Here is a 22,638-nt window from a genome sequence, read left to right on the forward strand (position 1 = left end):
AGAGATTAGATGGGGACAGGATTTTTTTTTAATCTGTTATCACAGACTTGTTATGTAAATAGAAAGCTCAGAAGCAAACGAGAAAGCACATTCACTGAAAAAACAGATGGCTTTTCCCCAGCAATACGTCCACCATTAGATTCCTGCAACTTGGTGAGAACTCACTGGAAAATTTATTGTTACGGATATGCATGCAATAGAAAAAATAAACATATTGCAGTCACTGTGAAAGTCCTATACTTATCTCTGAATGATAAAAATAAACTGGTCTCTTCATGCATGGCACAGTGCTGACTATTTAATAAGGGCTAGGACGGTCTGTGACAATCACTGTCTTAACATTAAATAGCAGATTTCCAGAACTGTAAGTGCTTTATTCAGTGTCAAGTGTCCATTTTTTAACAGAATAAAAAGAAAAATAAATCAATCCCTTACAATTTTACAAATAATTGTTTTAATTCTTTATCATATAACTTGATTTCTCCCAGTAAGCAACAAAGGATCAAGAGGCTGGATAAAGAGAGAAAGAGAGCAAGACTTTCAGGAGGGGAAAAGCAATATAGAGCCTGTTGAATTAGCCACAAAAATTCTCTCAACTCACCACATAAGACCCTTTTGAGGGTCATATAAGACACGGCAATGTGTGCTGAGTGTTTGTAAAACTGTTCTCTGTAGCTAGTTAGCTATGTCTGTGATACTATTACTTTGATGCTAGTGGGTTTAAAAATGAAGTAGGTATACTAGAGGTAATTTTTAACCAGCAGAAACTTGAGTTACTTCTTTGCTTACACATTTCCATGTGTTCAGTACAGACAATTCTTATAATTAATGAATTGTTACTATTTTATTCAGATACTGTAAGTTAAAAACCAGGTAATTTATTTGAATTCATTTTAGTAATTCTTTTCTGTCGATTTTCTGAGGCCTCTTTTAGAAGCTGCTTTTACTGATGCTACTTAAATCTCCAGTACTGTCCACGTGACCGGGTTATTTTAAGCCCTGGTATGACATAGGTTTCATTGTTGGGCTGTTTCATCCATCTATTGGAATTGTTTCCAGTAAATTAGTTTTACATTGTTTGCTGTGATTATGCTGAAGGGAAGGCCTTTACAACAACATCTCATATCAATACCTTTCGATGTGTTTAAATTTCATAGTTTTACTACGGATATAATATTCTTCAGATAAAATTATTAATCTAAAATATATTTCTGTGCAAATTCTTTAATGCAAAGTTTTACCATTTTTCTGTTTGTTTTGATCCTGTAAGAGCTAGCTGTGTTGCAAAGCCATGAATTCTTGGAGCATTTATCCCTTGTGTTATGAATAAGAAGAAATGGTGCTGGTTTGTTTGCTTCAAGTACTCCACGCAGCTTTCATACAGAGGAAATTACGTACAGAGGAAACAAGTTAAACTTGGTCATTTCTAAAATTAGCGAAGAAATTACATTTAAATTGTGCCATTTATATGTCAGATTTCGAGATTTAGAATTTGTGAGTGATTTAGAAAACGTTGGCGCTCGGTTTCTTGATCAGCTCACAGCAGCAGCTCGGGCCCTTTGCTGAGAGCCCCACAATGTGAGTCCCGTGGAGGCTTCACAGGAGAAAGCTCCGTGCCTTCCCTGCTTCGTGAGATTTGTGTCTGTCCCCAGCATCCTCCTCCTTTTGTGCGATGGCTGACTTTGAGTCTTCTTCACTGCAGCTCTCCCCATTGACTGCCCCAGTTCCTCACCCACAGATGCAGTAGCTTTTTCCAGTCACATACATTACATATTTACATCCCTATGATTCCTTGCCTTTATAAAGTCACATTGTGCTGCTTTGTCTGTTTTAAGCCCTTTTAATGACAGGGAAGAGGCTTTATTTTGCTAATAGCAACAATATTAATTTTGTTATTATGGTTTTATTATTCATCCTTCATTTTAATAACAGATATGGAGTGGATAATCTGGAAACAAGTAACTGCTGTCATTTTTTTTGCCAGTTTTCTTTATCTTTAGGCTTTGTAGAAGCAGAAGATGGAGACGAAAGCCTGCTTTGTCTCAAATTGTTCAAAGATAACTTTTTATCTGGTTCCTGGTGCTCAGGGACTGGACTGCAGATGTTGGCCTTGTAGCCACCACCGGTGTACCTTGTTAGCATTCTAGATAAATAAAAACGTTTGGTGTTAAGAACATTTAAACCCTGTCACGTTTGGAAGCATTAACTAGATGGTGCTTAAATATGAAAGGTGTCTGGGGCCCCCATCATTAAGAAATCTGAACAGTAAGAACTCGATACAACATGCATTTACAAGTTTATAGGGCCATCATTTCAAGATGATACTCATTACAGAAGAACTCTAGGAAGTTGATCGTTTTCCTTCTAACTAGTTTGCATATGAAAAAATAACACTGGTCCCTAAATGCTCTACTGGGTTGGTAAATGCAATGCTGGGAAAAAAATAAATAAATTGTTACCTATTTTCACGAGATGTTGTGCCCTGACTTTGCCCTGTTAGGTGTTGATCAACTGATAAGTCAATTAAATCATGGCTACTACTGATGCCAGTAAAAGCTAAAGACCAAGTCATCACCGAGACAGCAAAAAATGGATTTGCCTATGAACTTTAAGATATTTTAAGTATCACAGTAAATGCTGTATGTGGTACTTGCTGCCAGTGCTCTTTCTGTGACTTACCTGCTTATATCCAGTCTGCGCGGCCTATCTGAAACTTTGGTTACACATTTTCTATAAATGTTTTTTTTTCTGTTAGGGGAAAAGATTTTTTGCAAGAGCTTTAGTGTGATGACAAATGTCTTTGAAAGGGATTCCAATTAAGTGACTCGTAAATCAGAGCAAATTCTCCAGGCATTCTGTAGGATTCACAAATCATTGATTGGCCGTGTTGCATCCATGTGCATGGAAGACTTTTTCAAAACACGTAAATGCTTTGACGTGTAAAATCCCCTACAATTCAGAATTTGTTACAAGTGTTTTTCTGGTCTGTAACAAGGCTCTTACATAGTCCTCAGTGTTTCAGGTATAACACTGGAAGGGCCAACATTAACTCTTGGTCATGTCTTTAACCTAATGAGCTCCAATCCATTTCACCTCTAGAAGAACTAATTAATTGACTTAAAGTCCTGCAAAGATTGTTAACTCCTTTCAGTGTCAGAGAAATTGAAGCTGTCACACTCAGAGCCTAACCAACTGTGCCCAAGTGGGGGACTGCAGGTACATTTTGGTGTCGTTTCTGGAGGAAACGGCTCAACAGCAGCCCAGTGCTTTTATTTGTTAGTGTAATAACCCAGGTTCTCTTACAGCTCACCAGAATCTGTGTACTGGTGCAGTAACTCGTAAACAACACTGGTAGAGCCTTTTGCATAGCTATGGCCATTTAGAGCAATCTTACTTTTAAGAGAATCACCGCATTTTTTTATTTTTAGATGTATGCATTTATGAATATATACATTTTTTTATTTTTTTTTTCATGCAGTATTAGCTGCAGTATTGTAACTCTCCATAACCTAGAAGTAGGGACTTCTTGCCCTACTTGTTGAAGGTTTTTAGCATGCATCAGGACAAGCACAGTTGGCTGAAGACATGACCTTCTTTGGATGATACGGTTTCATACTAGTTCTGTCATTATAAAAATCCATATACTCATTTTTATAGATATCTACCCATTCTTGTGGACAGTGAACCATCGCAATTTGGTAAAAGGCATCTTTTTATATCATTTCCAGTCAGAGCCATCCTGGTGTTCTTTAAAAGCAAATATTATCTCGATTTTTGCTACAAAGTAATTGGATAAGGCCATAGAAAGCAATCCGGAGAAGTGAAATAAAAACATTTGCTTCATTCTTTAATTTACATAATGTACTGTTTCAACAGATGTAACGTGGGGTGCAGGAGTTCCTGAGCTGAGGGGTGTACTGTGACAAGGAGCCAGCCTCAATGGACATTGCCCATTATCGAGAATTAAACAGGAGAATATCTAAAGCAAAGCTGAAAGCGCATCGAGAATTGTAAGAAGCCTAAATATCCCCGAAGTAACTAGAAGCGAGACCATGAGGAATAATGTAGGTAGGTATTCCAAAGTAAATCAGGGCATTTCTGAAACTGGGAAACTTTGGGTTTTATTCTGATCGGTTTATGCTGTGGTAGTAAAGATTGTCACAAAATGTATGTCAAGTAATATAATGCAAAAAATATGAGCCAATGGTTAAAAAAAAAAAAAAAAAAAAGAACAGTAGATGTCTTTGACATTTAATGGTGCTGAAGTAGAAAAGTAAACAAGTTAGCAATTCATTTCTGTATATGAGATAGTGCGCCTATACGTGGACCTTTGTGATAACAGAACAAAGAAGAAAAAGACATTCTTGACCTAGATTTAAGAGATTTTATTGAAACAGCATATGAAGTACAGTGTTTTAATGGTAAGAAAATCATTTTGTGGCAGCGTGATGCATGTGGACTACTAGTCGTAATTGGTAGCAATATATTTTGACATAATTAAACAATAGAATTCCATTTATTTGTATCAGAAAATATTCAGCACCATTCTTGACCTAGATTATATTGTAGTAGCAGAGTGGAGCTGCTTTGCCCTGAGATGAAGCCTGAACTTTACAGTGAAATGTAAAATGAAATGTGCTTGTTCTTATACATTTTCATAATCAAAATATAAGGTTATACCATGTCAACAACCAGCAGATGGAGAAAAAGAACGTCCTGGGAAGCTCAAAGAACACACTAGGAAACTGAGCTATAAATAACAGGCTAATTCCATAGCTTTAAGATTGCTCCAAAGCTTTTTTAAATCCCTCCAGAAAAGACTGAAGAGATCCCTAATCTGAAGTGCCCCACTTGAAGAAATATGTATGTTTTTCTTTTAAAATAAAGTTCTGTTAATCTACAAGAGATTGTTTGGACATCTTAAAGAGTCAGGGTAGTGTCTGTACCGTACCCATTGCTTCAAAATAAGATTTTTAAACACTTGGCTGCATTTTCATTCTTATCAGTGATTTCTTCTTCAGAGAAAATACAGAATTCTGTCTGATCGTCTCTGAACCAATATGTGCAGTATTCACACAGAATACTTGATGTTCACGACTCATTTTGAATCTCTATTTGTTTTAGAGAGCTGTCCCGTTCAGTAGCAGAATCTAACAGAAGAGCAATCTTCTTAGGTCGGATTTTGTGAAAATTTGAAGAACTATTGATATTTTTTTCCTTTTTCTTTTCTTTCTTTCCTTAAATTGTATCTCTGGAATATAACATTGTGGCTATATTCAGACATACTTGTTTTTTTTTTCTGGCTTAAATACTTAATACTATAAATTCTTGAAAGCAGACTTTAAGATTTCGTGGAATATTTCCAAGGACACGCGTCCAGGTACTGAGAGCTAGGCTTCGTGCCACTGAGGTCATCAGATCCAGCCCTGCTCAGAGCAGGGCCAACTTCAGGAGGGTTCCCCCGAGCTTTGTCAACTTGAGATTTGCACGTCTCCAGGTTTGAGTTGAGTTTGAGTTGAGTTTGAAGGCTGCAATAAAGTCTTCCTTCATCTCTTCTTGAGAGTCATTATCTTCCATAATGACTCCTTCGCTCCTTAAAAATGTCTTTTACTTTTCTGCACTAATGTTTTGCTTCAAAAAAGGCTTTAACAATAATACCTTTTTAAAAAAACTTCTGAATTTCTGTTGTATGTTCCCTCAACAAGAGAAAGTTGATTGGAGAGCTTGGAAAAAAACAAAGATCACAAATAGTCATTCCTAAAATGCTGGGAATTTTTACAAACAAGAGTCATACGTGAGGCTCTGCAAGTATTCACCGTCAGTGAAATGTTAGAGTATATTTTGCAGTACTGAACGCAGCCCTTTAAAGAAAATTTCTATTTGTTAGAAGAAGGCAAAGCAGAGCAACAAACTAGTGGCAAATCTCGAAAGCAGGACTGATAAAAAGAAGCAGAAAGAATTAGATTGGTTTGTTGTAGGAAGAAATGAGAAAGAACCCTGTAGGATGGACGTAAGGCTTTAAAAATAAAATAAAATAAGAGTTTTATAAAAGCAATGGTAGCAGTTGCTCTGTAGATTTAAAAAATAATAATAATTTGCACCAAGGCTTTATTTAGACTAGGCATAAAGATAAAACAGTCCAAGTTCTTCTTTTTTACCTCATACCTGACTGCAAATATGGATGAAAAACTGAGATACTTTGCCTATAGCTTCCATGAAATCTGACTGGATTTTTTTTTAATGCCTAACGAAGCAGCTTTTGGAGGTGATCTTGGGAAGTGTGACCTTCATTCACTGCCACTGGGCTGACCAGGTTTGCTCACCCAAGATGCTCAGTTTCTGCAGTTCTCTTGACTTGATTGTGGAATGAGATTTGTTTTATTTTCCTGAGAACTTCTTCTATTACAGAAAATCTGCTTTAAGTTACATAGTTTAAGGTATATGGTATTCACGGTATTTACTTACAGCACTTTTAAGAAAGAAAAAAAAAGTTTTTCTTCGATAAAATGCTTTGAAAAGTCCATATTTAAAACGGACTGAAATTGAGGTTCAGCAACCCTTCAGTGGTTGTCATTCATTTCCTTGAATTCAAGCTGCCACTGAGATAGTGTGCCCAAGCGTCTCATAAGAAATAAAGACATTTTTTAAAATGCTGGAAGCTCTCTGCAGCTTGAAATTCACGTTTCTTAGATTTTTCTGCCAAGAGTTCGTGGCTTTTGCTCGTGATGCTGATGGCTTTGTTTGTTTATAGATGGGTTGGGTTTATTTGTGTGACAGAATATATTTATGTTACCAAATGAAATTCTTTTAATCAAGGTCTAAACATGTTGTAATTAAGAGCTGACTACAGAATTCTTTGCCTACATGCCTTCCAGTAGCTTCCTTTTTGGAGGATGATGCCAGAATATGTTAAATACCTATGTTATGGACCCGCCTTCTGCGTTTCCACAGACTTTGAACACTTTTCAAGCTTATTCAGAGGATAAAGGCCTGCTTGAGTTCTAACTTGGGATCTGACACAACACGTTGCCCTCTGTTTGGGATGAAGCAGTGCACTTTCTGGATTCTCATCTTTAATGGAGATTTGCTCTCAAACTCCTGGCTGTAGAGCATCCTTACAGGGACACGTGGTTTTGAATTCTGGCTGCCTGGGGTCCTTCACCCTCCTTTTTGTTTGCTCTGCTTTGATGAGCTGGCGCAGTGCTCTTCTCAAGCCTGAATGTGATTCACCCTTTTGTTTAGTTCCTTCTGAAGAGACTGAAACCTTTTTTTTTTTTTTTTTGTCTAGCTTAGGGTTTGTGCAGTTTATTGTACGTGTAGTAAAATCTGGCTTTGTAGTGCACCAAGTGAGCCCTGGATAGCTGGCAGGGAGGGCAGAGCATCCTTGCCTCGCGTCTTGCTCTGCCCTAAACCTAATGGTATTGGGAAGAGATGCAACACCCGTCTTTTGTAGTGTTTAACTGTTTGGGACTGGTGAGTAATCGTGCTTCCAGGAAGCCTTTGAGGTTCTGTTCAGTACCTAAACCACTCACTATGGTTTTGCGGAGGGGGAAAGAGGGTGTTTATGGAAAAACCTCTTACATGAAGTATGCTCGACAGTCTAATATCCTTTTGTAGAAGCACAGCATAGTGGCTTTTGTTGATACAAGCCCACATAGCCAAAGGTTTTCAGCAGCAGCACAAGAATTTGCTTTTAGAAGGCCAAAAGTCTGTTGTGCCTAAAGTAAGGTCCTTTAGAGACTTACTGACAATGCCCAGACTTTTGTCGTAGGTTACAGCCTGGCAACCTAGAAGCTGCATGTTCCCCATCTCGGCGTCCTAAAGTGTCTAAAATCTAGATTTTAGCATAATGCAATGGCAAAACTCTTATTTGGAAAGTTTCACGACACCTGTACTAAGTAGAGAATAGAATCGAATGCTTTTTATTATCATAAAAACAAATGTCTCATTTTCTAGGAGCCAGACTGGTCTTCACAGTTAATGGGATAATGCAATTTATCCTTATTAAGGTGTCAGCGTGAATACGTCTGATAATTGTTCTGTAAAATTTCAACCAAAAAATACACAGACGTTAAGATGTTGATACTTGGCTCATCTTAGCAGGCTAAATATACCTTGCCATTCTTAAATGTAAATCTGAGCGTAGGGGATGGTAAGCCTATGAGTCAGAATCCCTAATAGAGCAGCCTGGAGAGGATAGACACAGATATGGGGTGTTCCCATCTCTCCCCGGGACAGCAAGACAGGAAAGAGGTTTTTGAGTCACAAAATACAAAATGTTATTGGAAACTAATGGCATGTGCACACTGTTGCTGAAATACAAAGTGAACTTTAATAAAACGCTTTATGAAAGAAAAAAAAAATAAGTTGTACATTAATGTTTTCTTAAATATTAGTTTATCTTTTCTATGCTTATGATGGGTCTTCTGGAACTGTGCACAAAATGCAAAGTGCAATCAGGTCTTCATTGCAGAATTTCAAAGAAACCTCTCCAATTAGGTGTTTGTAAAGTTGAAGGAATGACAAAGACTCATTTAACACTGAACTCTGAGCATCACAGGAGGACCATATAGCTTATCTGCACCTTCAACTGATTCTTTGTTTTTCAGCTTGGAGTGAACAAGATGATCATATCCACCTTAAATCTAATGCTTAATGAGGAAAAAGGTCAGGCTTGCTTTTATTAAAAAAAAAAAAATCCTGTATCTTTCTGTATATTAGTATATTAAAAAGTACTTCAAATTTGTATTAATTCATATTTATTAGATAACAAACCACATGTAAGGTTTTAATATTAGGGTAAGAAAGTGTATTTTTAAATCGAGTGGTGCAGTCGTGAAAGCGTTGACTCAGACTCGCGTATGTAGAAAAAGAAGCTATATAAGGAAAGGTCATGTACACAAATCTTCATAGAGATTCACTTCAAAATTATTAAGCTTATAATTAATGCACCTCTTGTATATCAATAAAGAAATATTTGTCACAATTTTCATGGAGCGAAAGCATTTAAAAGGATTAAAATCACCCACTATTTTTTTCTGTAAATATCCTTAAACTTCTGAGTGCTCTTTTAGAAAACAGAGGAAGTCTTTTAATACTGTCTATCTCATAAATAAAACAGTGGGGCCAAATTCTCCAAATACTTACACATTCAATTAGTATATCATTGCAAGACAGTGAGTAATAATCCACTAATGCTAGAAGGAGATTCATATATCAAATCGTACAGGTTTGTAGCACACCAGATTTCAGAGAGGCAGCCGAAGCTTTCAGGCGCTATTATGTTTATGCCAGATAATGCTGTAGTTTGCATTAAGGTGTCAGAATAGCTGATTTTTATGCTATCATATTTTTTTAATATCTTAAGAGTGTTTTCATGAGGGAAATTGCTGAGTAGAGATTCATACTTCAGTAAACAATTTTAAAAATGGCATTTGGAGAAAAATTCCATGTGTCTAAAAATAGTGCAGTCATCTGACTTACTACTTGGAAACAAAAGCATAATTTACAGGTTTAATTTGCAATCCTACTATGTTCTGACATTCTCTTGCAAGAAACTTGGTCTGAATTATTCAGCTGATTTAAATATTGCTGTGTCCTGAACTTCAAGTGTCTAATACAAAGTAAGTTTATCTAGTTTATTGAAACCGCTGCATTTAAGATATGGGAGTCTAATTTTCATTTTTACCATTTATCGCTGTATTTTTGATGTCACATTGCACAGTCACTGGAGATTGGGGCTAATCTGGATAATTATTGTGCCAGCAGCTCAAAGTCTTTCACCATATTTTCAGCAGTCGTATTTTTTCCCTTTTTTTTTTTTTGACGGCAAATCTAAAAATCAAATTGAATTTTCATGTTCAGGATTTGAAATGTTTATTTTTAAATATATTTTTTTAATTAACTTTTTTATAGATGCCTAGTTCCCTAGAAAGCAGTAAATAAATAACGTATAGCAAAGCTATCAACTAGAACTGAACTTACATTTATTACCTGCTTATTTTATTATCTGATTTTATTTTAAATAGCCTAAGAATGTTCTGTATCAGATGTTCCTGAAACTCACGTAATCTTCATTATAAAAACTGTTATAAAAATATATATAATAACTTCAGATTATTTTGAATCCTAAAACAAGGAGATGGAAAGAACAAAGTTGTTTGTTGTTCATGTTCTCAGATCTTCTTTTGAAGTGATTTTAACTTTGGCCAGAAACGTTAAAATATTTGTAGCTCTATCATTTGATAATAATCAATGTGCTGTCATTAGAGCTTTGAGTTTGTTAGTTTTAAATTCCATATTATTTTGTATGGCAAATGAAAATGTCTGCAGCAGTAATTTTCTAATGAATGTGCATCATGTTAGTGAGAGAGATCCCGCTGTGACAGAGCACATTTTTCTATTTTAATATCCTATTTTGTTGTGGCAGTTGGTCTTGAAAGGTCTGAATTCTCATTTGTAGACACATTTGAAGTCATCTTTTTTCTTGTTTAGGGGCCTGTTATGCTGCTCACCTTCCATGCTAGACTCTTCTAGAGCTTAATAGTTTGTAGGGAGCTAGCAGGATGTCAGCCAGCGTAGAAAAATGTCTGCGTTATAAGCATGAAAGATTCCAAAATACTAAAAGCTGGAGAAGAATTGCATTGACAAAATCAAAATATTGTACACTCTGACTTTTCTGTGGCAAGATAGGTTTGGAGAGAGAAATTCTTTTCCAAATAAAGCAAAAAGGGGACCCCAAAAAATGGTGTTCACGGTTGCAAAACCGATACGTTAAGTGTGTGTGTGAAGAGAGAAGAAAAAGGGCTGAAGGAAAGCTGTTCAGAAAAATAGTTCTGATAGTGTGATTTCTCTTTACACGATAGATTGCTTAGTCCTTTAAAATCCTCAGTCAGGAACCGTGCCGTGCAAGTCCTCCCTTTTACCTGTTGCCTTGCTTCAGGATATAGAGAAGTAACTGGTTTGATTGGGATAGCTGGAGCTGTATGGTTGCGCATTGAAACCGACCACTGGGAAGTAAATGTATGAATGACTTTTGGTCCCATCATGTCACCCCAAAAATTGAATCTGGGTTTACTTTTTCTGGATTTATACTTGCTGAAGCTGGACGGTGTTTTTCATTATACAAGTTCCTCTGTAGAGTGGCAAAATGGACTGCTGTAATAATATTTCTTCCCTTTCTCCTATTAGCATATAGGTTAGTAATATTCTGCTTCGTGATATTCCCTAAGAAGTTTCTGTTGGTGGTGGTGACGTGATAATACTCCTCTTCTGAATAACTGGGCTATTTTGTATTGCTTGTGTTCATACCCAATATTAGTTTTAATTTTAGAAATAAAAAAAATGTGAATGCTTACATTATTTTGACAGTGAAGTAGGACTATCTCACGTGCACCCAGTTCTGACCTATTTTGCTTGTAGAGAAAGAAATTAATGTGGTGGAAGGCCTGAAAGCATTATGACTGCTGTATCTTTGTCTAGGCTCTATTAAGTGCCCATTGTATTTATTAAGTTCTTCTTGAATAGGCAGAGCCGAGGTTTGAAAAGAAAATCGTTCTGTTGCCAGCCATCTTCTTTGATTGTCTTGTAGCTCAGTTTTGCTTTTTTGTTGAAATGCTTTCTGAGCTGCTAGATACACGTGTAAGGCAGAGGAAGTCACCCCGCCTCGACAGGACCTGCTTTCTCCTGCTTCCAGTGGAAGTGAAAGCCTCAGCTCCCAGCTCCGGGAGTTACACCCAGATGTGTTTTTAACAGGTACACCTTGAGAAAGTTTCAGGTTTTGTTATTACGCTCACACTAAATAATGGATGCTAAAAGAATTGTGCTCCTAGCCAATTCAGCCGTTGCCTTGGACAACTCTAATGGCACAGCTAACCCTCAGAAGCTGAGGTATGTTACAGCTCAGTGGACTCACCCTTTTACCTGCACTCTGAGCCCTGGCAGCACGGATATCTCTCTGTGCAAGGGCTACAGCTTCTGGGGAGTTAACAGCATGCTGGTCCCAAATACTCCAAAGAAAAAGGCTCATGTTGTGTGCCGTTCATGATCAGCTAGAACCATGAACATAGGTCACACTTTCTCCATGAGAACCCTTCCCATTTGTCCATGATACAGCAGGAAATTGTTTTTTTTTCCTGTAGATCCCTAGGTAGTAGGCCTGAAGGGGCTGCTTTGATCATCGGCTCTGGCAGTGTAAGGAAGCAAACCCAGCAGGGCTCTGCGCGTCCACGTGCAGGTCAGCAAGTGTGGTAAAGCTCGTTGACTGGGGATGCAAGTGCAGTGGTCTGGGCTTTGGAAGATATTTGCTATTTATGAGGGAATCCATCCAACTAGGTGTCATGTTCTAGAGTGGGTAACCCTAAAAAAATGTACAGCCTCAGCACTAGCATAAGCTAGGATTACTTAAGCCTTGTTGGAGGACGTGATGAAGCCGTCCTTAAAGCTCAGACACTGTTCTACCAAAGGTAGTTGGATGGTAGCAACAGGTTCAGCACCAGGGCAATTTAAAATGCATCATTTCAATTAAGTCATTCAGTGCAAAACGATTTTTTGGTAGCTTCAGTGGAACTCCATCTGTGAGTAAGATGAAGGTACCTTGCTCAAGTCAGAGGCCAGAAAATATCACGTATACTGCAGTGTTATAGACCCAGATACCAATACAAAAAAAGATTGAAGGAAGAAATTTTCCTTTCTACATAAGGTACATTTGTTTGTTGAGTCACTCACATAAAAAAATAGAGCTTCATAAAGTATTAAATTCTAATTAGCCAAGAGAAAGCTTCTTTTCAAAATGTAAAAACATTCTCAAAAAGTGATGAAACATTTGTACCTAATTAAATGACACACGAGAATCCTAATGCCTTTGATAGACTTAAACAGATCAGTAATTAGCAAACGATAACTAAATAAAACCTCATTTTAACCCTGCATAGTTTGAAAACAATGCTTTTTAAGAAGCTAAAAATTCCTGGTAGTTCTAAAACCCCAAGACTGTGAGGTGAGGGATTTCCAGTTCTGAACGTATTTTGTAGGTTTTTCTACAGAAGGCTAGAAAGGAAAGCCTGGGAAATGAGATGTTTGGTGTTCGTGTTTATAAGCAGTATGTTTTGTGGATATTCTAGTTGTTTGCAAAACTTTATACCCAAAACCTGTCGTCATCCCATGAGCAAGCACTTGGTTTGGGCACCTCAGAGGTATTCATTTATCAGGGACCTCTAAATAGCCTTTCTCTGTAATACATGGAATTGTTAAGCTTGCTTAAAGGGTCATTTAAGAAAAAAGTTATGGAGCATTTTTTGCAATATTAGACTGTCAGAGTTTGATTTACTGGTTTTACATCCACTTATTAATAAAGGAAATGTTATATTGGTATTCATATCATATGTGATAGATCTGAATCCAGGCTATTAGTATCTAATTTAAGCTTCCTTCACATTGTACCAAGTTTTCTGTTTCACCACTTGACTAAAAAATTGTTGAATATTTTCAGCTGAGGGTGCAAAGAGGCTTCCTAAAGCTCAATGTGCTAAAAAGTGAGACAGTTGCATTAAAAACCGAAAACATACTTTTTGTGTATGAAAATTAAGGGGAAATTTCTCATGGGGGAAGGGGCTTGGGGGGCTGGACTGGGGAAACAATTTGGTGTCGTTTTACACAGTTCTGCAAGGAAATATTTTGAAGCATATTGTAATGAAAGTGGACTGCAAAACAAATCTGAAAGGCATGTCTTGGCGCACAGAAAAAAAAGGAGTAATTGATTTAGATGTGGAAAGTTGTGCTCCTTGTGGTGAGATAACACGAGTTGTCTGGAGCTGTTACGAGATTACAGAGAAGAGGTATTTATTACATGGGTTGATGAAAATCAGCCCTTTGGCCAGAATCCAGTGTCCAAAATACTTGGGATCTGCTCCAAAGTCCAAATACTTTCTAAAGCAATCCGAAGTACTTCGGCTGGAGCACTCTGACAGCGAGAAGGGAAATGGTACCTCGGAGGAGACCGGTTTTCTGCAGCTCGGTTGGAAGACCGGCCTGGTAAGAAATGGAAAGGTGTGGGTAGTCAAAGGGATGTTCTGTTTGTCAGAGCATCCCCAGCCGTGCTGATCCCTACTGGGATTAAAGCGTCTGTTTTCAGTGGCGATGGTTTGCCCAGCCCAGCTGAGCAGTGCCACTGCCCTGTGGCTGTCCTCTTACACTGCAGCTCCTTGTCTGGGCTGCCTCATGGTATGAAACGTGTCACACCACCAGCCCGAGCCAGCGCTAGGGTGAACAAGAGCCAGACCCAGACTATTTGGCGTGACTCTCCACCTCTTTCACTGCCATCTTCCTTAGGTCCATTTCCTCTGGCTGATAACCAGCTGTCAGGAAGATGTGAAGGGTGTCTGTTAACTCAGATGTGGAGAGAGGTGGATTAACTCATTTGGCAGAAGTCTGCGCTGTGCTTAACTTCTCTTTCATTATATGCAGCTGAATAAAGTACCATACGAGGGTTAGTGAAGGATTTCTCTACCAAGACATCAGTGGTGATCCCTTATTTTTGCTGTCTATACCTAATAGCAATACGCAGTGGTTACAATACTTGATATTTTATTGCCAGTGGTTTGTGGAAATCCATGCAGAACTGCAAAGTAACATCACTTCTGTAAGTGTTTTCATACGAATGCATCAAACCTGCCTCTTTACCGATCACCTGTGTGCTCCTGAGAAGCTTCCAGAGAGCCTTGGACATCCTTTCTGTCATTCACCGCACGCAGCCGCACCGGTGGGTCCTCACGGAGCACAACTGCTTCGTTTTTTTGTTGTACATCACTCGGGTCTTGCGATAGTTCACAGTTTTTCAGTCTCAGGAAAAAGCCACACAAACACCAGACTTTGACTGAAGGCGTGTGATTGAAGCAGCCATTTTATTCCCGTCCACTGTACTGAGTCAAAACAGTCGAATATTTTCCACAGAAGAGGCAGTAATGTGGATTCTTTTGGTACGATTTCAAGCTGCATGCGGTAAAGAAAAAGGGTTTATCTGATTAGATGATGATAAGCATTACGGGGGTGATAGAATGGGATGTTAGCTGGTGCAGGGCGTTGCGGAACCAGGAGAAATATAAGGTTACTTCAAAGTGTCTTTTGCTGCTTGTGCAAAAAAAGGGATTGATGGCTATTATTTTCTCGTAATGGATCCGATGTAATTGCCCTAAATAGCGACGTGAGCCACGGTAAGACTGGGCTAAGAGATTAGCAACCCGCTCCGCAGTGCTTCCAGTATTTTACGTAGGTATTTTCTGATTCAGATTTTACCGCATTATTGAAAATTAATCCTGAATAAAAACACAGGGAGGTTATTTACCTATTTTAGCCTTATACAGGACCTGTAATAGATGCCAATGCACCGTTCAGCAATAGTGCTGAAACTTAAACATAACTTCTGCCTTGTTCGTGGTGAAGCATCATCTGTTACTTCCTTAATCAGGACAAAACCAATCAGGTAGGCAAAGCAAAACTTCCAAACTGAAAACCTGATGGGACTCAAGAAGCTCGACCTCTTGCCAGGGGCTTCCCTAATCCCATTTCTGTTGACCAGGTCTGAAGGTTAAAGGATGTGTTGTTCTCCTGTGAGAGAGCACGGTGCTGTGTGCGCCCTTGGCTCCGTCCTTCCCGACCTTGTACCTGCTCACCTGTGCCCCGTCCGTGGGGAGCTCCGCTGCGGTGTTGGGTGGAAGAGCTGCAGGGATTGCTGGGGGCAGAACATCCTGAATCCTTTGGGCATCTGTCGTGGTTCTGTCTTCAGATCTCAGCACCTTAGCCAAGGGGATATGGGAGCGGGCTCCTTCCTACTCCACACCAGTTTTGAAAATGTCTTTTTTTTTTTTTTAATGTCGCCTTCTGAAAGTTGCATTTATACATAGCACATCTAAAGTGCGCGTCCTGTGTTAAGTGTACTTAGGAGAACGTTTTCAAGGACCATATTTATGTCTCTGGGGCCTTCCTCTAGTGGTCTGGAAGGGAGGAGCTGCTGTTACACGCTGACGTAGCACGTTGTTGGTACTGTTGTTGCAGAAATGCTGTGGGATCCTCAGTCTTAATGCTCCACTTCTATCTCAGAAAACTTTGCTTATTAAAATCCATCGGGTCTATAGTAACATTTACTATGTTTTTACATGTAAGCATAACATTAGTAGTGGGAAGAGGGGAGAATTGATGTACAATTCCAAATAAAACTCATTAACGTCGTTACTACAGTAGTCATCAATGCCATTTTATTTTTTGAGCTGTAGACATGCTTTTTATGACATTTACTATTTAAATTGCAAATTCTGTGTCTGCCTGCCTTAATAAAACTTCCAATCTGGAGAGTTAAGTCACATCTGGTCTATTTGAAAAACTGTTTGGTGGGATAACATAGGTTGTGCAATCCTGAACCACCTTAATGAAGAGTTGCTCATAAAGCAGAATAATACGGGGGGAAATTATTACATATGGTACTCAAATATTTTCATAGGTATGCTGAGAGCAGTGCCGAAAAACCTGAAGATTCTGATACTAAATTTAAGTTAACAAATCCCTAGATACCGACTTCTCCATCTTATACACATTTTTAAAGAAATTATTATTTTCATCTAGACTAAATGTAACATTTTTTTCCATTTTTATTGATATTATCAACCTTAATGCAGCTTCCTTCACATTAAATGCATTCGGTTTTATAAACAATTTTCAAAGGGCATTAATCGAGCTAGTCATCTGTTGATGATTTTGAATAGAAGCATATGTGAAACTACTCAGTTAAGAGATATATCCCTTAATTCATTCAAACTGTGCATTAACTATTTAATAACAGTTGCGCTGTCTTGGCATTTAAGATGTAGTTGAGTTGCATTCCCATATAAATAGAGTCTGCGAGCAGGATTGTATCTTTACTGTGTGCCTTATTTTGATGGTTTCATTGACATTTAAAATTTTGATTCTAAGCTCTTTAAATGGATGCAGCTGTATACATCTTCACGAGTTACTGAGCTGGGCTGAAAGACTTGTGCAAATGGCTCATGTGTTTTCTATATCTGTATTTTTCAGGCTGCTTTATTGGAGCCAGGGAGTCATGAAAGAAACTCAAGAAGAGAGCTTGGATAATGAACGGAAGATAAAAAGAAAACAAAAAGAATGTGGCATATAAAGGGTATAATACCTGGAGGTATTAGATCTGACTCATATTTATAAAAAATGAGACGAGCTTTCACAAAATACAAGTTATCTTAGTCATCAAGCTTGGAGCCATGCTGTTGAACTAGAAATTCTCCTTTTCCCCATTCTCCTTTCTGACAGGTAACAAAGGATTGGTGAATTATGATTTTCCCAAGTTGGAAGCACTAATTTTTATCTATATAGTTCATCCTTATGAATATATAAGGAGTTAAACGTTGCATATTTAATGTGGATTATAATGGGAAACTGACTCATTAACAAAAATGGCCACTTTTAAGGACCTGGTTTCAAACTGAGCTGGAGCCTCCCAATGCACTTTGTACAATTTGGGGAAAGGTGTACTGAATGGCCTTCTTTGGGAGGCCATGATGACATGTAGTAAAAGGATATCATCTTACTGTTGATATCTTTGAAGACTCATAAACAGAAACAGAAAAATGAATGGTGGAAAGGAGTGTGACGGAGGGGACACGGACGGAGGGCCACCAGCAGTGCAAGTTCCCGTTGGTTGGCAGCGACGGGTGGACCAAAGTGGAGTGCTCTATATCAGGTAAGGTTATCTAAAGAGATGACTGTCGTCGTTTTCATTGCAGTTTTGCCACAGCATGTGGTAAATCAGTGACTTGGCTACTCTTCTGTACTCAAAGATTTCAAGGGTTTCTTCTTTTGGAAGAGCTAGACTATCATCTTTCTGATGATGTTAGTGGAGTCCACCTGAGCTGTGCCATTTGCATGCCCATAACACACACTCTGTCATTACAAATCTAATATTTCTTGGTCTTGAAAATTTGATATCCTTCCTATACATTTTGCTCTAGGCATGAATAGTTCTTTATTACTTATTATTGTCATGTGGATTTTAAAGCTGAGCAGTAGCAGATTTAACCTTACTTAATGCCTTTATTATTCAAACCTTTTACAATGAAACTAGCCAGAGGATTTGTTATGTCACACCTAAGATGATGAGAAATCTCTCTCATTGCCTTTTCCTTGCACCAGCATTGGCTTTTTATAGGAGCCTTTGCTGGTCAAGTTCAAAGCAGCGACCAGGCATGCAAATAATTCATGGCAGGTAAGACAGAGTGGGACATTCTCCTGTCAGCAGCAAGCCTTCAGCTCAGTTCATGCAGCAGCAGGCAACTTCATCCTGACATTCAGTAACTCTTCTCCATGGTCTCTTTTGGGTTTATGTTCCAGATCTCCATTATACTTTTCTGGTTTACTCTTCTGGTCTTTTGAAAGGAAGTTCAGTGAGATAACTACTGAGTAGCTGTAGCAAACATCACTCATTATATACCCTGTGAATGTTCTGTGTTCATCACAGAACCGACTGACTGACTTCTGTAGATCCCTCCCATTTCTGGTGTAGAAAAAACAGGAATGCAAGCCTAAAACCAAAGTTTTAGGTATTTTATTTATTCTTTTAGCTTCCTGGATTATTGTTAATTTTTTTTGCTTCATCCTGGAGCAGTCACAAAAAATGTATTGAAATTACTATTAAATGAGTGTGTTCAGATAAACATGCTACAAATTCAGTGTTACTGGAAAAAGACCAAAGTTAGCTTGAACAAAATGTAGGTACAGCAGGTTTACATCACGTGAATCTAAATGACTATCTGTTACTTGCTTAAGCTTATTCCACTATTCTGTGATTAAAATAACCACTTCTATACAACTTTATATATATTAACAATACAAAATTCTTTAATGAGTCACAGCGTACTCCAGTTTTACACTAAACCACCATAAAAGATGAAATGCATTCCAGGATTTCTTGTTTATATTCGCAATTAGCAGAATCAAACAAAGTCCATGTCAGCGATACGCATGTCAAAGATAAATTGCCTTCCCCTTGTATTTCTCATTATAGCTATAATTTACCAGGCCTCTGCCTTAGTTAAAAATCAATGAGAAAAAAAGCAGTTGTTTGCTTTGTGTTTGGTTTTGGTTTGGTTTGTTTTCCCTCTGTCATCCCTATATGCAGGCATCAGGACATAAAATTCCTTGGTGTTTTTGTATACCTCCCTAATGATCCTACCTGTTTTTGAATTTTATTTTGTGCAGCTGTGAGAAGCAGGCCACGAAGATTGTGCTGCTTCTTCGAGAGCATGTCTTACACGTTCATAAACTACTAAATTTTGGTATCTGACAATTATTTATCTTCAGTCTTTTTTTTTAATGTATGTTCTCTTTGTTCAGGAGGACTTTATTAATAATATTTCTGCCCTGAATTGCTTTATGCAAAACACTGCTTTTTTTTTTTTTTCTAGTCGACTCTGTTAATCAAATTTACCAGTTTTCTTTTTCAGCCTGGGGAAGCAGGTATTAGTTCTGCCCTCTCTGTAAGTTCTGTCCATGCTGTTTTGTTTTCTCCCCTCAATCCAGTGGTTAGTTTGCTGGTGGCCTTCGGTAAGCCATTCTGCTTAAGGGAAGCCTAGATGATGCACTTGATGTCATCCGTTTTCTTATTTGATGAAAGATGTGGAGTAGGAAGTGTCAGGAAGAGGATGAGGATGAGTTCATTAGAGGATGAAGTCGTCTAACCCAGCCTCCTGCTGGATGTACTGGGTGAGGCACAGTCAGGCAGGCCAGCTGTTGGTTTGGCCACCTGCATCTTCAAGGGCTGAGCTTCCCCAGCCTCTCTGGATTAGCTGCTCTAGAGCTGCCCAGCCCTTCTGAAGGATCACCCACCCTGAAAATACTCACAGCATTTACTGGGAGAACGAGAGGCCAAACGATACTGACCCAAAAGCTATCCAAGGGAAAATTAGCGTATGCATTAAGATTTAACTGGAATAGATGATTCCAGCTGAATAAGGACTTGTTCTATCTGTGCTTCCTTGTAAAGTACACATGCTGTTCCATCAACTGTCAACAGGTGCTCTGAATAAAATCCATTAATTAGTTTTTTATTACCTGGTGAAAGCACGGGGCTGAGTGATTTCTTAGTAAAACAGTGCTGCTGTGAGCACCTGGACCTCTTCCTCGGGTTACTGTTTGTGAGGACTCATCGATGGAATAAACTGAGAGAACCGTGCACGAAGGAACATTATTAAAAGCTGTTTTCTTCTAGAAACATAAAAAGAATGAATTGTAATGGTATAGCATTACTGGGAAATAACCAGTGGCCTTAGCACCTGGATTAGCTCAGCTGCTGCACCGGTGGCTGCGCGGTGGCGTTTCCTCCTGAAGGCGATGCTCTCCTTACACTTTGTGTGCGGCACTGAGCTGAGCTGCAGTGTGATCCCCCTCTGAGGACGGCAGGAAAACTCCTCTGGTCCAGGCCAGGGGAGTACTGATGAGCAAAATTTCACAAGATCTTAGTTCTTGCTGCGAAGTGGGACTTGTTTTCTTCTCTTTTTTTAATCAATAAAGCGGCATCCTAACTCCAGAGCGTATTCCCGGAGGTGCCATTCAAATTTTTAAGCATCACAGAACTGTCCTTTAGTGATGTTGCACGTGGATGGGGTGGAACAAAGCAAACACCAGCCTGTGTTCTCCTGTGGGAAGCATCTATAAGTCGCTTTTCTCCACACCTCCAGCATTATTTTTAGGTTGCTTTTATCTTCAGGATGTCCCTGTTACGCGTATCCGACCTAAGCGATTCTAAAATGACCATTTCAGGGCAGGGCTGGCAAATGAATTGCTCACTGAAACTGCTACCATAACTCCACACTTGCAGATGTTGCTTTCCTTCTGCTGCACCATGAGGTGTTTATACATGAGGTTTGAAGTACAAAAGTTCGTCAGCGCTTGGAATTCTGACTCCTGGCTGTTTCCACGTCCCAACCCATTCCACTCGAGTTGTTTTGGTTAAAATAAGGGCTTTTCACAGCTGCCGTTAAGGAGCAGCGTTGGAGCCAGTCCTCACAAATCGCTGTGTTCTTTCCCTGACAAACAGCTGAGGTGGCTGTGTCATAAAGAGCCGCGTGGAAGTCAGAGGCTCGTGACATGAGAACTTCTTTCACCTTATGAATTAGTGATTTTGCCGTAGCAGAGTTTCCAGTGGCCTATTTTTGGGTATGGAGATAATGATTTTCTGGTGGGAGTTAGAGAAATCCGAGGGCAGTTTATCAGAGCCTCTCTGCACTGGCTTCTTGGTGGGACGCTCACTTTGACTGAGAGGGTTGAAATTTTAGCTGAACAAACTAAATTGTTCATGCACCTAACAGACCACAACAGCGGTGTTAGTGTTCCCCCTTTTCTCCGTGGGTCATCTCCCACTTCTTGAAACACGTTTGTGATGTTTTCTTGTTAAATTAGGCCCTGGTCCTAGAGACCACAGGTGACTGTCATGCCTCCACGGGACTGCAGGGATGGGATGGAAAGGGAGGAGGTCCGTGGGGACTGCAGCCTGCCTGTGGGTAGCACTTTATGGGAGAGAAGCTGAAGAAAAATCATCTCAGTGTTGTTAGGCAGTAGTTAAAGCTTTCTAACAGGACTGTAATGTGAATACTAAATATCAGTAATCTCAGTTACTTCCTTTGCACTTGCCACATTTGTTTTTCTGTAGTAAAATCTTCCCTTAAAATCTTTTTTTAATTTTTTTTTACTGGTTTTGATGCATATCATCTCAGTTCTCGACTAAAAGCAGGAAGTACTTTGAAACTAAATATGGAATCTTAGGTGCCTTATGTCAGACCTGTCTGTGTGAGCTGTTAGGATGGTTGGTAGAAGTCCTGACCTATCAAATAGCCTGAATTTTTCATTTTTGTTTCTTTACAGTCCCAGTGGGTCTTTATTATCCTGCTTGGAGCAGGTGAAGACTTACTTGCTGACTGATGGAACATGCAAGTGTGGCCTAGAATGTCCTCTTGTTCTTCCCAAGGTAAAGAAATCATAATTCTGGATTTCTGTGCTGTTTGGATTATGGATTTCTGCTCTGTCAGCTAATGACTTAATTTCTGTTCTCATTGTCTATATAAAATAGAAGTGGTGTATACCCAGAGATTGACCATAGAATGCAAACCATTAAATAAATCTCCTTTCTGTCTTCTCCCCACATGGAAAAGATCCGACTCGGTCTTTATGGTGGTTGAGCATTTTCCTATTAAAATGGCAACCTGCCATCAGGTGTTGGTGTGTGAGGTTCATACGTGATAGCCTCAGCAGGACTTGGTTTGTGGAAGACTCCTAACTAGCTGCTAGGGTTAGGTTGATCCTATGTATTTTAGAGTAAACATAAATATATGTAGTTATAACAGGTATTTTTAAATGTAGTTTTCATAATATTTCCAAGAAGTGTTGAATCACTATAACACCCTGAAAAACACAATTTTATCATCTGCATGCAAATTTTAACTCTTCTTGTCTTTCTAAACACAAAGCCATCTCAACCACCCATAGTCCTTTTTCCCTTCCTCCCCTTTACACTGGGGGGTGTTAAAATTCTCAGTTGCTAAATGACAACTTCTGTGGCTCTGTGTGCTTATTAGAAATATATTT

The 22,638-nt window shown here is 38.8% G+C and overlaps 1 protein-coding gene across 9 annotated transcripts in view; it reads left to right on the forward strand.

Moving 5' to 3' along the window:
* Window positions 1-22,638, forward strand: part of MBD5 (methyl-CpG binding domain protein 5) — a 129,107-nt gene that overhangs the window by 68,595 nt on the left and 37,874 nt on the right. For 5 of the 9 annotated variants that reach the window (XM_084289458.1, XM_084289465.1, XM_084289467.1 and 2 more), the window contains exons 4-6: window positions 3,877-4,068; window positions 17,065-17,743; window positions 21,919-22,021. In XM_084289458.1, the coding sequence (XP_084145584.1) occupies window positions 17,631-17,743; window positions 21,919-22,021 (216 nt within the window). In that variant the 5' untranslated portion in view covers window positions 3,877-4,068; window positions 17,065-17,630. Of the gene's footprint in view, window positions 1-630; window positions 747-3,876; window positions 4,069-17,064; window positions 17,744-21,918; window positions 22,022-22,638 lie in introns of those variants that run through there. The other 4 variants (XM_084289461.1, XM_084289462.1, XM_084289464.1 and 1 more) reach the window with 4 other exon arrangements.

Source organism: Netta rufina (genome assembly GCF_964035555.1).
Source record: "Netta rufina genome assembly, chromosome: 6".
Classification (NCBI taxonomy): Eukaryota; Metazoa; Chordata; class Aves; order Anseriformes; family Anatidae; genus Netta; species Netta rufina.